Here is a 13,945-nt window from a genome sequence, read left to right as displayed (position 1 = left end):
GCAGTTTATAATCCTATGAGACACTGACACAGGTAATACTAGAAAACTACTATATCTAGTTCAAATTAATTTGAACTTAGCTAGAGAACTTATCGGGAGGGGGTAGGCCAAAGTTAAGTCTGGTTCAAGGTTAAAAACGTTAACGGGCAATCCACAATCAACCAAGAATTGTTAATGAAGTTTATAACGTTTTTATTCTCAAGTACATGAAATGCAGATACGATAGCTTCAAAATTACCCTTCCTGTCTTTCAATAAATTATCTTTTTAAAAAATAAATACTGAGTTGGCAATGGCTAGTAAACTCGAGTTTGAGTCAGATACCTGGAATCTACTTATGCATTTTACGACTGAAACCTCTAGGGGCCAGCAAGCTGATGGTTTCCGAGACTCCCCCGTTACCAGCCCTCAGTCCCCGGCTCATCGCAAACCTTGCTCCACACTTCCCAGTGTGCGCTTGCGCTAGACCTTTATCTCTAAAATTTAAACATTCCCTTCTTTCCTTTCTGCTCTTCTCAACTCATCCAATAAATACTTGGGTCCACTCTACTAAACTTAAGCAAGTTTCATCCACTGTGTACACACACTCGCCAATAAAAAATCGCTACAGTATCGCGCAAGCCCATCCTACTTACAAACTTCCGGCCCTCGTCTCCGTCCCACTTCCGCTGACGTAGGGGGTCGTAGGTGACAGGAAAGATGTCGGCTGGCGGTGGCTGAAAGGAGCATCTCCGTGAACTCCGATTGAAGGGAACCTAATCGGGGAAGCGAGTTGGAGAGGGCGGGTCGGGCGGAGGCCGGACGTGGGCGCCGAGGCTGCGTAGCGAGACTGGATAGAGGGGGAGTGTGAGGTGCCGCAGCCCGGTAATGCCCCGCAGCCCTCGGGGCAGCCGCGGAGCCGGGAAGCCCAGTGCCGAGGGACCGATTCATGCCGCCGACTGGCTTAGAGCCCGCCAGAATGAACAGGAAGAAAGGCGACAAGGGCTTTGAAAGTCCAAGGCCATACAAATTATAAGTATTTCTTTTATCTTCCTTTTCTCTTCTAGGTTTTGTTTTCATTAATTTATTTTGTGATTACTTGAAACTGACTTAGTGGGCCTGGGAAACCTAGTGGGAAATGAGAACCCTCTCACGGTGATGGAAATGGTGTTTTTAGGGCGAAAATGCTTTGCACGATAGTGCAGTTTAGCAGATTTAATGCAGGCTAATAGACCTTTTTCTTAAGGTGTTAAACTTTTTACCTATAGAAACTTACTTTCGTGGCTGTTAATAAATTTAAAATAAGCAAGTTACCCAAATTTGTAGGATTTTAAAATGAAAGATAAATTGTGATTTTTGAGCTGCTTACAACATAGTCTTTACTTGTACTTGGATAGAATTATGCTTCGTTTAATAATAGAAATATTTCCTTTATTTTTATTTTTTATTTTTTAATATACAACCCATCAGGTCGTCTGCATCAACAACATAAACTTCCAGAGGAAATCAGTTGTGGTAAGTATATTGTTAACAATTATAAGCAGTAGCAAGTCCGCCCTTTACAATACTTAGAAACTTTCTCTTTCAGATAATTGTTTCAAGAATAGGCGAGAATTAGCATTCAGAGCTGAGTGCTAATTTCAAGGTCTATGACCTTGTACATACTTGCTGCCTGCTCAGTTCTCTTTTTCTTTTTTTCCCTGTCTCCTGATTAAAGTTTTTTCTTTTTAATCTGTTGTGGAATATGAAAGTCTGAATTATCAACCATTTTAGGTTTTTTTTTTAAAGAAGAATAAGCCCATAATGAGATTTCTTCTATGAAAAAATTAAGGTTAGAGCACATACTTGCTTAGCTAAGTAACCGGCTGCTAAGAGGCCGGTTTTGTTTTCTGATTCTTGGCTGACCTGATTTATCGGGCATTGCTGGTTAATGACAATGTAGAGGTGTTTGAAATCTAGTATCATCCCCTCCCCCATTCAGATGTATAGATTGCCGTTATGTTTTCTTTCTAGGAAAGCCCTTGACGACCCCAGTACTTAATTTACTCTCTCAGGGGGACTTATATTAAATATAACAAAATCTTAGTGAAACCTGGTTTTCTCTGAGTTATGGCATGAACTTTCCTTTCCAACTTATTAGGATGAGCTTTATAGATTTTAAAGATGTAATCTTTTCGTAAGAGTCATAGATTCTTAGATTTTAAGGATTCTTAAAGATTCATTCAGTCCCTCATTTAAGGAATTTCTTCAATATTCCTTGCATATATGATTCTTTGAATGCAGACAGTCTATCTCCAGAACGTGTGCATTTAACAAGGACATTATGCTATCCTTGCTCATTTACTATATGCAACATAAAATCTTTAAGTGATCTAGGAGTAGCAGTGGAAACTAGGAAGTTTCCTGTTTTCCCCTTTACTGATTTATAGTGAAAGAAAGAATAAGTAGCTTCTTGTCAAGGGGGATTTAAGAGATGTTTTATCTAAGGCTCGAAGGTAGAAAAGGAGTTTTTGAAAAGGTTGAACAGCAAGAGGGGAGGTTACTTAAAGTAGGATCGATGCTCCATGAGGACAGTCAGCCATGAAGTGGGGAGCGAGCCAGGAGCAGGAAGGCGAGGAGAGTGAGTGAGGTGTTAGGTGATCTGGGGGTTAGGTTACAGCTACACCAGTTGCGAAGGCTAACAGGGATTGGAGGCCAGTGGGTCTGAACAGTGCAGGCAACTTATCAGTTAGGGCTCTAGGTGGTGTCAGAGACCTGCCGATGCGAGGAGACGGGGCTTTCCTTCTCTTCGGGGAATACACTCCCTTCCCTGTTTTATTGTTAACCTTCGTTTAGAAACCCAAATCCTCTTATGGCCCACCCTGTAGCTAACTGTTGACAGCACTTTCCATAACTTTTTCTCATTTACTTTTGACACTATCTTGGTTCTGTTTGCCATCTTTCTGCTGATCCAAGCTCATTTATGTGGATTGGTCATTGTGTTGCTGATAGACTAATTAAGGGAATTTGGGTCTTCCTCCCTACAGTTGCTCACAGTTTATACCCTTACACACAGAGACTTCATCAACAGTAGTTTTGCATTTGCCCTTTTTTCTTCTCATCTGCTTCCACATCTATCTGTCCAGATGGTCTAATTTAAGGATGTATGGTTCTCCTGTTATTTGGAAATTTATTGAGGGATGGGGCGAAGAAGCTATGGAATCTCTAGACTTTTGAACAGTTGGGCTGAATGTTATCTAAAAATTCTTGCATTTTTTTTTTAAAAAGCCGTATACTTAGAGACATTATGGCCTAGTAGGTTGAAATCAATTGGGATTATTTAGAAATGGATTTGAATCTCAGTTTTCCATTTAGTAATGATATAATTTTTAAAATTAATTTAGCTATCAAAGGTATAACATAGTACTTATCTTTTAAAATTGTTATATGAGTCATGTAATATCTGGCTTTTAATAGTGCTCATTAATCAGTAGCCATTATAATTGTTATAATCTGGCCTTCTGTGTTTATTGCCTGTCTTTCATCTTAGATATTCCTGTTACAGCCTCTGAAATTTTTCTGTTCACTTTGTAGCCCCTGAAATGTTACTGTGTCATGCCCTCCTATAGTTGTGTTTGAGAACATCGGTGTTCAGCTCAGAATTTTAACTTACTGGACAGATATTCCATGTTTCATTGGTCTGTCTTTTCCATTTCGTTCAACACAAGAGGGCAGTGGCCAGTCAGTGTATTTAGCTGTCTTTTATTGAGCCTTTGTTTTTTAGATTTTATTTATTTATTTTTAGAGGGGAAGAAAGGGAGAAAGGCAGGGAGAGAAACATAGATGTGTGGTTGCCTCTCACGCACTGCCAGCTGGGGACCTGGCCCGCAACCAAGGCCTGTGCTATGACTGGGAATTGAACCAGCAGCCCTTTGGTTTGCAGGCCAGCACTCACTCCACTGAGCCGTGGCAGCCAGGGCTAGCTGTCTTTTATGTCTTAGGTATGTTTTTCAGATTGCTCACCATACAGCTAACATGGTAGAACTTCATGTATATGGCCTTTGCGTCTACTTGGTTGGAAGTCATCCAGCATTTTGAAGTGTCTGCTCCACTAAGTGGCAGGAATAGATTTTCCCTGCTTATCTGAGTATTTGTTGTAGCTCTTGCCTCTTCACATGTCCTGGTTTACCTTCCATGAGCAGAGACTCATACTTGTTAGCTTCATTGGTGTAGTTTTCTTACCTCTTGAGGGTAGGGGGTGGTCATGTTCTTTTCACTCACTGACCTGGTTTTGATTTCCTTCTTGCTCTGTCATTTTTTTTTCCCCTTCCTCCCTATTTGCGTTCCAGTCTGTCTAGAAATTAATATATTTGAGTCCTTTTCCTTTTCTTGTAGCAGGTGGTCTCATTTTCACTGATAGTGAATGTGAACCACCAGGATGAGAAAGCATACATAATTCGCACTCAGTCACTAGGCCTACCATGTTTGAAATGAAGATAACTAAGAGAGCACTTGTACGTATGTAGCTATATAGGATTCTGTCTCTGGAGTGTACTATGTATAGTAGTAGAAATCAAAAAAATGTATCCTAAAACATACCAGACCTAATTACAATTAAGTTACTGTTCTTTTCTTTACAGGGATTTGTGGAACTGACTATATTTCCCACAGTTGCAAACTTGAATAGAATCAAGTTGAACAGCAAACAGTGTAGGATATACCGAGTAAGGATCAATGATTTGGAAGCTGCTTTTATTTATAATGATCCAACCTTGGAAGTTTGTCACAGTGAATCAAAACAGTAAGTTATACACTGTAAAACTTGATATTTCTAACCGTCATTTTTCTCATATGATTTGATTACTTTTTCAGTAGATTTTTCTAAGATGATTATTAGAGTCTGGTTCCCAGGTTTGTTTTTTGTTTTGTTTTTCTAATTTTAAATTCTGTTGCTTTTACCACTCTGCACATTTGGTTCAAGAAATTTTACTAGATCTGCCCAACATAATAAACTATTGTTTTCCTTATTGAGACTACAGTTTTAAAGAAGTACTGTTGGAGAACTTTAAGTTTTCTTAGCCTTTTTTTTACTTTTAGTGTTTTAAAAAATGTTCATAAATATTAAATGTAATTTTTAGTAAGTTAGATGGTCATCATAATCTATAGACCAGAGACTACTTTAAAATATTCTATAGAATATTTTTACTGCTTTAGAATACCATATAAAATATTATGTCTGAAATACCTCATTCCTTCATCTTAAATAAATTATATTGTGTGTATTGAGGGTATTTCTGACTTTTATCAGTAAGCATATATTGTTGTGATCAGTTTTATGTTCTACTTTTTTAATTTAAATACTTTGTTCTTTTTCATGTATAATAGATAGGCTTCATTTTTTATTATTTTTATGGCTAGGTAATATTCCACTCACTTATTATACTGTGGTTTGAATGATTATTTTCTAAATGTTTGGCATTTGTGTATGTGTAATTTCCAGTTTTTGTGATCATAAGTAATGTTGAGTATTTTGGAACAGATGAGGTTTTTTTGCATTTGAATTATTTTCTCAGGAAAATAAGGTTACTGAAAGGCTCTTGTAGAATGTCCCAAACTATAAACTTTTTAAAAAAATTATAAACTCTTTCTATTCAAGATACTCATCTAGCTGTGTAGTAGTGCCTTAAGGCAGCAATTCTCAAACCGTGATTCCCAGACAGGAAGCACCGATATTGCCTGGGGGCTTGTGAGTTGGGCAGATTCCCAAGCATTACCCTAGATCTACTGACTGAAAACAAGGGATAGGGTCCTGCAGTTTGGTTTTAACAGCCTGCCTGGTGATTCTGATACAAGTTAAAGCTTGAGAACCACTATCTTAAGGGATTGGGAAGGTTGAGGAAGGAGGCTCATCTGTAGATATATATGATCCCAATAGTCACTGGTTTAGAATCTTTCAAACTCAAGAGGGAAAAGAAAATGGTACTGGGAAAATTCAGGAAATCTCTGAATGGCTCCTGTGCCTTCCCATTTCATAAAGGTGATCAGTTGTTGAAATGTCATTGCTTTTGCAGCCACACTGGTAGAACTGACATAAAAAGATGTTACAAAATCATCTGCCTTTGGAATAGTAACTGTGTATGGAAACTAATGAATGGAAAAGGCCTCTCCCGATGAAAGGGCAGGTAGGGGAGCCATGGCCTCTCCAGAAGGCCAGAATACTACCCTGTTGAGCAGAGAACTCATCGGCCGGTGACAACGCTGTGTCTGCACGCCTGCTTTACCAGTTGTTGCCGGGCAGGTTGCAAAGAGGATAACCTGTGACAGTGCAGCGACAAGAACACTGGACCCCAAACTGGTTGAGGAAGCAAGCTTTCCTTGGCCGTGATTAATGTGAGGTGTTGATATCCCTTAAAGATTTTCTCTGGCAATAGGGAAGATACCTCATCACGTCTAGTGTTATAAGTAAAGGAAAGGAAGTCATAGAGGAGAATCTTTTGCAAGGTTAGGAATTTGGAGAAGACAGGATATATTTAAAATTTTCTTTTCAGCTAGAACCAGAGCTCGGTTAGCCATGGTCACTTAGTAAATACTTGCTGACTACACCTGTTTTTCTGCCTACGTCTAGAATTTTTTAAAATCTTTCAAGAGTTTATTTGAGCCAAACTGACTGCATCCTGAGAGACAAGATCTCAAGTGCTCCCTAGTTCTAGAATCTTGATTACTTTATACGAGAGATGACATTAGTTATTTTTGCTGGTATTTGTTTATTCTCTGCTTTAAACTTTTCTTGACAATAGTTTTTAAAAGTCCTTAATGAAATTAATGTGTAGGGTCAAAATGTGTAGGATGGTGTGTACACACTATTAAGTGACTGAATAATTACTAGAGGAAAATTATAGATTTGGTTTTGATACCTCTGATTGCCCTACTAAAGAGGGAAATACTATCACTTGTAAACACTATTATTTATAAGATTCTTAAGACACAAGACAGAAACATACCAGTTATTCAGAAGAAATACTGCCTTTTTTAGCAGTTTGATATGAAAACTATATCCCATAGATGACATTATTTTTGAAGGGAAATTTGGGAAAGGCAGATAGTTAAGGTTTTTAGCATATCTCTAGATACTTCTGTTACCGTTCTTGTTTCTAAAATAACTTGCTTTCTTTAATGAACCAAAAAAAATTTCCACTAAAGCTGAAACAGAAAAAAGCATAGCAGTTTTGAAATTGAAAATTAAACGTAAAGTTATCAGTGGTAAAATTTGATCTTTAATATATACAAGAATGCCCTAACATTCAAAGAAGTATTATACTACTTTATCACATTTTGTTTGTTTTAAAGTTAAGATGCCAGGCCCTCCTATTTTTAATGGAAAGAGTGTGTTTGCTTACCTTGGATGAGATTCATCACCTTTGAACCGTTAAGGGGGATTATAAGGAAGGGAAGCATTTAGATAAGAGACCAAAAGGCATTTCTACGTATTTTATGCAACTGAATGTTAGCTGTGTTGTTAAATTACCTGTACTAGCACCTAAAAACCCAGTAGTTTATGTAACATCTGTAAGGCTTCTTTCTCTGCCTTTTGTCTCTTGCTCTGGCTCTTTCTCCTGTCCTCCCCACTCTCCTCTCCCCTCCCTTCTTCTCTCTCCCTCCTTCCCTTCCCCTCTTGGCTTATTGTCTCCCAGTAAAATAAAATAATTTCAGCACTTGAAGTTGCTCCAAATATATTTTGTATTTGAATCTTATGAGTTATAGATAGATTATGTAGTTTGCATCCATAGGTTTAGGGCTCTTTGCTGAGTTTTTTCTTTTCTTTCTTTTTTTTTTTTTTTTTTGCTACATTTCTCTTTTTAAGGTAAAATAAATGTGGACTTTGTCAGAGAAACCATTTTTGTGGATGGGTAACCTACAGCAGCCCACTTCTTTCCTTCCTCTGTGTTTCTTTCTCTTCCCTAGATGGGTTTCACCACTTTGAGAAGACTTTTCTTATTTTGCTTGAAAAGTAGGGGGTGGTGGTGGTTTTAGGATGAGGGCATATTAATATTTTGTACTCATTATTATTCTGAAAATGGAAAACACTTACTATTTTGCCTTGTAATTTTTGACTTTTATGGGGTTATTATGAAAGGAAACATTTGATTTGTATTATGAAAACAAACACTGAAACACAAACCATGAGAAAATTGTTCCTCATAACTGACTTCCTAATAGATTTCATTTCTAATGACTAAACATTTTATTTGGACCACTGTACATTTTCTCAGGAAATGAGGACATTACGAGGATAATTTCCCATGAAGAAACTGAGCAGCTTAGTATGTGATGTTTGAATTTGACATTTTGTAAAGTGATTATTTTTTATTTTTGAATTTCACAGGTAACTGGGGGAAATTACAAGTTCTTCAACTATCTTCCAAATTTCATGTTTCTGAAATTTTATTGAAGATGTAATCTATAGATGTAGTACGTAGTCTTTAAAATTAGATGTTACGTGAACTTGATGCTGGCAGGGTTGAGGAGGAGTGACTGGCACTTTCATGTTCTGCTGGTGGGAATGCAGAACAGTAGGGCCCTCCTGGAACGAGGTTCCGCAGATTATTACACAGCTAAACATATATTTACCATTTGACTCTCGAGCCCTGCTTGTGGGTATTTGTACTACAGACATGAAAATTAACATCACAAAGAAACTGATACACGGCTGTTCATAGCAGCTTTATTTGTGATAGCCACAAGCTGTGAACAACCCAGATGTCCTTCAGTGGGTGAATGAATAAATAACCTGTGGTACAGTCTGTACAATGGGACACTATTCAATATAAAAAAACAACAAACGATTAATGTATTAACACTTTTCATGAATTTCAGAGACATTATGAGCAACATACACTAGCCTCAAAAGGTTGCGTTTTGTGGTTCCATTTATTTGACACAAGACATAGCACAAGGGACTTTTTAGCATGATGGAACTGTTCTGTATCCCAATTGTGGTGGTGGTTATACATATGTTAAAATCTATAGAATTATATACTAAAGACAAAAGTTACTTTTACTGTATGATAATTTAAATAAATAGATGGTATGTGAAAACTGAGTTTTTTAATTGTGGTCCTTGGGTTTTTACACCTTTTATTTTATGTATTTATCTAACAAAGAAATTGTTAAAATTATTGATCAGCCTGTTTAATGACTTCAAAAATTTCATGTTGTGTCATTGTTAAAAGCCATGTCAACGTTACATGCTTCCTAGTTAGTAGCGAGGTGGGGATGGGGCGGAATGGCCTCTGTCAGGCTAAGAGTGTACAATTTGAATGTTTTCTTAAATGGCTTTCCCTTATAATAACTCTCTAGAGTTTTTGAAACTTGTTTTTTTAACTAGGTTAAAAATTTGTTAAGCTAGTGAAATGTCACTAACTTTACTTTGTGGCTCATGAATAGACGATAGACATGCAAGGGGGTACCCTCACCACCCCAAAACGGAATTATTTTCTGGAGGGCTTTGGCATTCCAAAATTATTTAATAATGTGATAATCATAATAATTACATAGCATTGGCAAGTAGACTATATATGTCATTGAATTTCAATAGTTTTAGTCATGGTGAGTAGAGCAACAATTTTTTGGCTAAAAAGTCTTGTTATGAATTATGTAAGACAATGCATTGCTTTCAGCGCTTTCAAGCAAATGGTATCAAATATTTAAGAAAATGCTTGGTGAAATATATGGCTTACTGATAAGTAGTTTTGTTTTTGTTTTTTTAACCTCCCAGGAGAAATCTCAATTATTTTTCCAATGCTTATGCAGCTGCAGTGAGTGCTGTGGATCCCGATGCAGGAAATGGAGAACTTTGCATTAAGGTTCCATCAGAGTTATGGAAACACGTTGATGGTAAAATACCAAGAATATGTTGACTGTGTAACACAATTACGTTAGAGTCAGAGACTAGAACTTTTACATGAAAATGATGTCAAAATTGTAAATTGAAATATACAGAAGTTGGAATCTTTTTTTTCCGTTAAGGATTGCAGGCTAACAGGAAAACAGCAATCAAGGGCTATGACAAAAATCAGCTCTTTTCACTGTTGTTTTTAAAGTGAAAATTGTAAAAAAAATTAGTTGGATGGAACAGTTTGTTAAGCTTTGAGAACTTACACAATATCAAATCAGTTTAGAATTACAGCATTTTATAGCAGGAAGGATCCTAAAAATATCATCTGAAGTCCAAAGTCCAAAGAGAGTAAGTGATCTGCTGCAGGTCATTAATTAGTGGTCGAGTGAAAGCTAGATCATACGGTTTCTAACATTCACTCTGAATACTTTTGAGCATAGTCTTATAATTTCTAAATTCTTATTTCCTTGAATAAAGTTATAGCCATTATAATTATTATATATAGTTACATATAATACCTGTATTTGGCCTTATAAAAATTAACCATTTTAAGGAAGTAAAAGACATTTTTTAAAAGGTTTTATTTTTTTGCTGTTAGAGAGAGGGAAAGGGAGGGAGAAAGAAAGGGAGAGAAACATTGATGAGTGATTGGTTGCCTCTCATGCCCCAACTGGGGACCCAGCCTGCAGCCCAGCATGTGTCCTGAGGGAGAATCAGACTGGCGACCTTTTAGTTCGTAGGCTGGTGCTCAATCCACTGAACCGGTCCAGCCACGGCAGACATTTTGTTTTGACTTTGCATATTTTTGGTAGTTTTTATGCATGGGTTTTTTTTGGGAGGGGGGCGGTAGAGAGGTTTGCCCAATTTAGGGCACAGGCATGGAAGGTCATCATTTTATGTTCAGAGATTGGAGATAGTCCGTATGGTTATAAGGCTTTGGGGGAAATTAAAAGAGACAACTTTAACCTTATTATGAAAGTAACACATTTATTCTGTAGAAATCAAGACAAAAAGCAATAAATAATGCATGATGTAAATTTTTAAAAATGTTATATATTTATTTTTAGAGAGGAGAAAGGGATGGAGAAAGAGAGGGAGAGAAACATCAGTGTGTGACTGCCTCTCATGCGCCTCCCACATGTGCCCTGACTGGGAATCGAACTAGCCACCCTTTGGTTCGCAGGCTAGTGCTCAATCCACTGAGCCACACCAGCCAGGGTGTATAATGTAAATTATTGAGTAGGCTTTCCCATCTATTTTACCCATCACTCCTTCACCTATTCCCCCAAAGTCAACTAGGGTTAACTTATCTGTGGGGTAATGTGATCAGGGAACAAATTTTTTTGGTTAATCTGGTTTTGTTTTTATTTTTTATTGTTGGCTTCTTTGTCCTTTTATTTTAAAAAAATATATTGGGCTGACATTGGTTAATAAAATCATACAGGTTTCAAATATACAATTCTATGATAGATCATCTGTAGAGTGCATTGTGTGCTCACCACCTGAAGTCAAAATATTTTCCGTCACCTATATTTGACCTGAAATGTGAGTTTCAAATTGGATCTAGAAGGACTTAAGTGTCCAATGTGGGAGTTTGAATTTTTTCTCTAGGCACTCTAGCATGGTCAGGAATGTTGGCATGAGGATATAGCATAACCAGAGCTACCTTTTGGGAGAACATAACAGTGACTAGAATTGAGTAAAGGCAGGCTATTGAGTTAAACGAGGTGGAGAGATGGGGAAAGCCAAAACTAGGTTAAGTAATGTGGTTTTTCATGTCAAACTGAGCGTTTGATTCCCATTTTATGTTCAGTTTAGTCTGCTCTTATTTACATAGACCACGATTACTTAATTATATACTTATGTATCAATGTATGTGTGTATTTATTTGTTGCAGAATTAAAGGTCCTAAAGATACACATCAATTTTTCTTTGGATCAGCCAAAAGGAGGCCTTCATTTTGTGGTACCCAGTGTAGAGGGAAGTATGGCAGAGAGAGGTGCTCATGTTTTCTCTTGTGGGTATCAGAATTCCACAAGGTAGATTATTAATTCTTATGTATTTCAGTTCATTTTACTTTTCAATTGTGTTTTTTCCTATGTAAATACAATACACATATTTAGCATAAAATGAGAAGTACCAGCTTTATCTCCCAAACTTGTTCTACCACTTCTGAATCTTGTTCCATTAATCATTCCTCCTCAATCTTATGTCTTTCCTCTTCTCTCATTTGCAAGTCTGCTGTTCTAAAATCATGTGTTCTTTAATTTTTTAACTTTGTATTAAAGTAAAACATAGAAAATTATGCAAGTTGTATGTAGAAAGCTCCATAAATTTGCACAAGTGGACGAACCCATGTAATCAACACTCACGTCAAGAAGAACATCAGCAGCATCTCAGAGGCCCCCTCCCACCCACTTCCATTCACTGCGTCCCTGCCTGATTCTCTCCTGCCCAAGGGTGATCACTATTCTGATTTCTAAAATACCACAGATTACTGACACCTGTTTTTGAACTTAATGTATCATATTTTGCCATGTATAATGCACATTTTTTTGCCCAAATTTTTGAGAGAAAAATAAGGATGCACATTATACATAGGGAGTGCTGAGGATGAGCATTACACACGCACAGCACGAAAAGCATGGGCGCACATTATACACGGCTAAGTACGGTGCATGAAGGCGTGTGCGTCCCGCTCTGCACATTCGGCTCTTCGTTGAACACTGTGATAAGTGAGATTTAGCTTCATTGTGTGTAATTGTAGTTTATTCTCACAGTTCTATAGTTCGTTACATGTTATTGAAATATTACTGTATAATAAGCATTTTTTCCTCAGATTATTAACTCCTCCAAGCCAGGGATGATGTCATACACTCGTTTGGTTTCAGTGCCAAGTGCAAATGCTGGCACAAAATACAGCCTGACCTGAATTGATAGAAAGTCAACAAGAAATTTATGTACAGCTTTACCAGCACTGTTTGAATTTATACATGCATTTTATACTCCGAAACAGTTTTCTAACTTATGGAGTAGATTCTGAATATTGTGTGGAAATGAATGCTCCATCAAAAGTGACTAATGTGAATATGTGAGTGAAACTCTATTTTTAATTTAAAGATTACAAACTAAGAATTGCTCATTTCTTTTTAGGGTTTGAACTGAAGGTACCACATGATATATTTACTTAATATTGCCAAACAATATTTGGAGGCACATTTCTACTTTTAATCAAATTCTTTCAAGTTGCACAGTAAAAAACTTCAGTAGTAAAATAGCTAAAACTTCTTTTTATAGATATCCTATAAATGTTAAAATAATTTATACATGGAGAAAGCAATGCAGGTTATACTTTGAACTGTTTTTTATACCATTGATCTTTTTTCTAGATTTTGGTTCCCATGTGTTGACTCATACTCTGAACTGTGTACATGGAAATTAGAATTTACAGTAGACGCTGCGATGGTGGCTGTTTCCAATGGAGATTTGGTGGAGACGGTGTATACCCATGATATGAGAAAGAAGACCTTCCATTACATGCTTACCATTCCAACAGCTGCATCAAATATCTCCTTGGCCATTGGACCTTTTGAAATACTTGTAGATCCATACATGCATGAGGTATGGCTTCTTACTCTGTTTTTTCCTTTTACCCTTTCACTCCTGAGAAGAAGGAGGATATTAATGAAATACTAAGGTTTTCTTAACTCTTAACTGTCAAGAATATCACTGGAGAGAAAAGGTTTCCTTGTCTGGTACATATTTAATGATATGAATTCCTGAATGAATTCCTTTCAAAAAGTTGTCATAGATAAAACTTCAGATTTTTTCCAGCAGAGGGGTTTGCATTCACCAGAGCTTCAAGTATGCTTTGATTAGAGTATATAGGTCGATTTCTGTAATTAATTCCATTCATGATTAATGTCATCTTTTTGTTAGGCATATATATGAATGTTACAGTCCCATCTCTGGATCTGAAAGATTGCAATCCAGAATTAAAGAGCAAGATTTGTTCTCACTTCACTATGTAGAGGAAAAGAGAAAAGGCTGAGGCAGGGTTAGAATTTTGGTCAACAACCAAAACTCTTGAGAC

The 13,945-nt window shown here is 36.9% G+C and overlaps 1 protein-coding gene across 2 annotated transcripts in view; it reads left to right on the top strand.

Annotated features, from left to right (window-relative positions):
- Nucleotides 1-688: 688 nt before the first annotated feature.
- TAF2 (TATA-box binding protein associated factor 2) overlaps nucleotides 689-13,945 on the top strand; it is a 59,539-nt gene continuing 46,282 nt past the window's right edge. Inside the window, exons 1-6 of one of the 2 annotated variants that reach the window (XM_054590437.1) lie at nucleotides 689-1,010; nucleotides 1,439-1,493; nucleotides 4,598-4,758; nucleotides 9,733-9,851; nucleotides 11,750-11,891; nucleotides 13,242-13,473. In XM_054590437.1, coding sequence (XP_054446412.1) covers nucleotides 928-1,010; nucleotides 1,439-1,493; nucleotides 4,598-4,758; nucleotides 9,733-9,851; nucleotides 11,750-11,891; nucleotides 13,242-13,473 — 792 coding nt within the window. In that variant the 5' untranslated portion in view covers nucleotides 689-927. Of the gene's footprint in view, nucleotides 1,011-1,438; nucleotides 1,494-4,597; nucleotides 4,759-9,732; nucleotides 9,852-11,749; nucleotides 11,892-13,241; nucleotides 13,474-13,945 lie in introns of those variants that run through there. The other variant, XM_054590436.1, reaches the window with a different exon arrangement.

The sequence above is a fragment of the Pteronotus mesoamericanus genome, unplaced genomic scaffold (genome assembly GCF_021234165.1).
Source record: "Pteronotus mesoamericanus isolate MK-2021 breed Mesoamerican mustached bat unplaced genomic scaffold, CSHL_Meso_final scaffold_174, whole genome shotgun sequence".
NCBI lineage: Eukaryota > Metazoa > Chordata > Mammalia > Chiroptera > Mormoopidae > Pteronotus > Pteronotus mesoamericanus.
The sequence above is the reverse complement of the archived record's forward strand: the minus strand, read 5'-3'. Positions and strand labels throughout refer to the sequence as shown.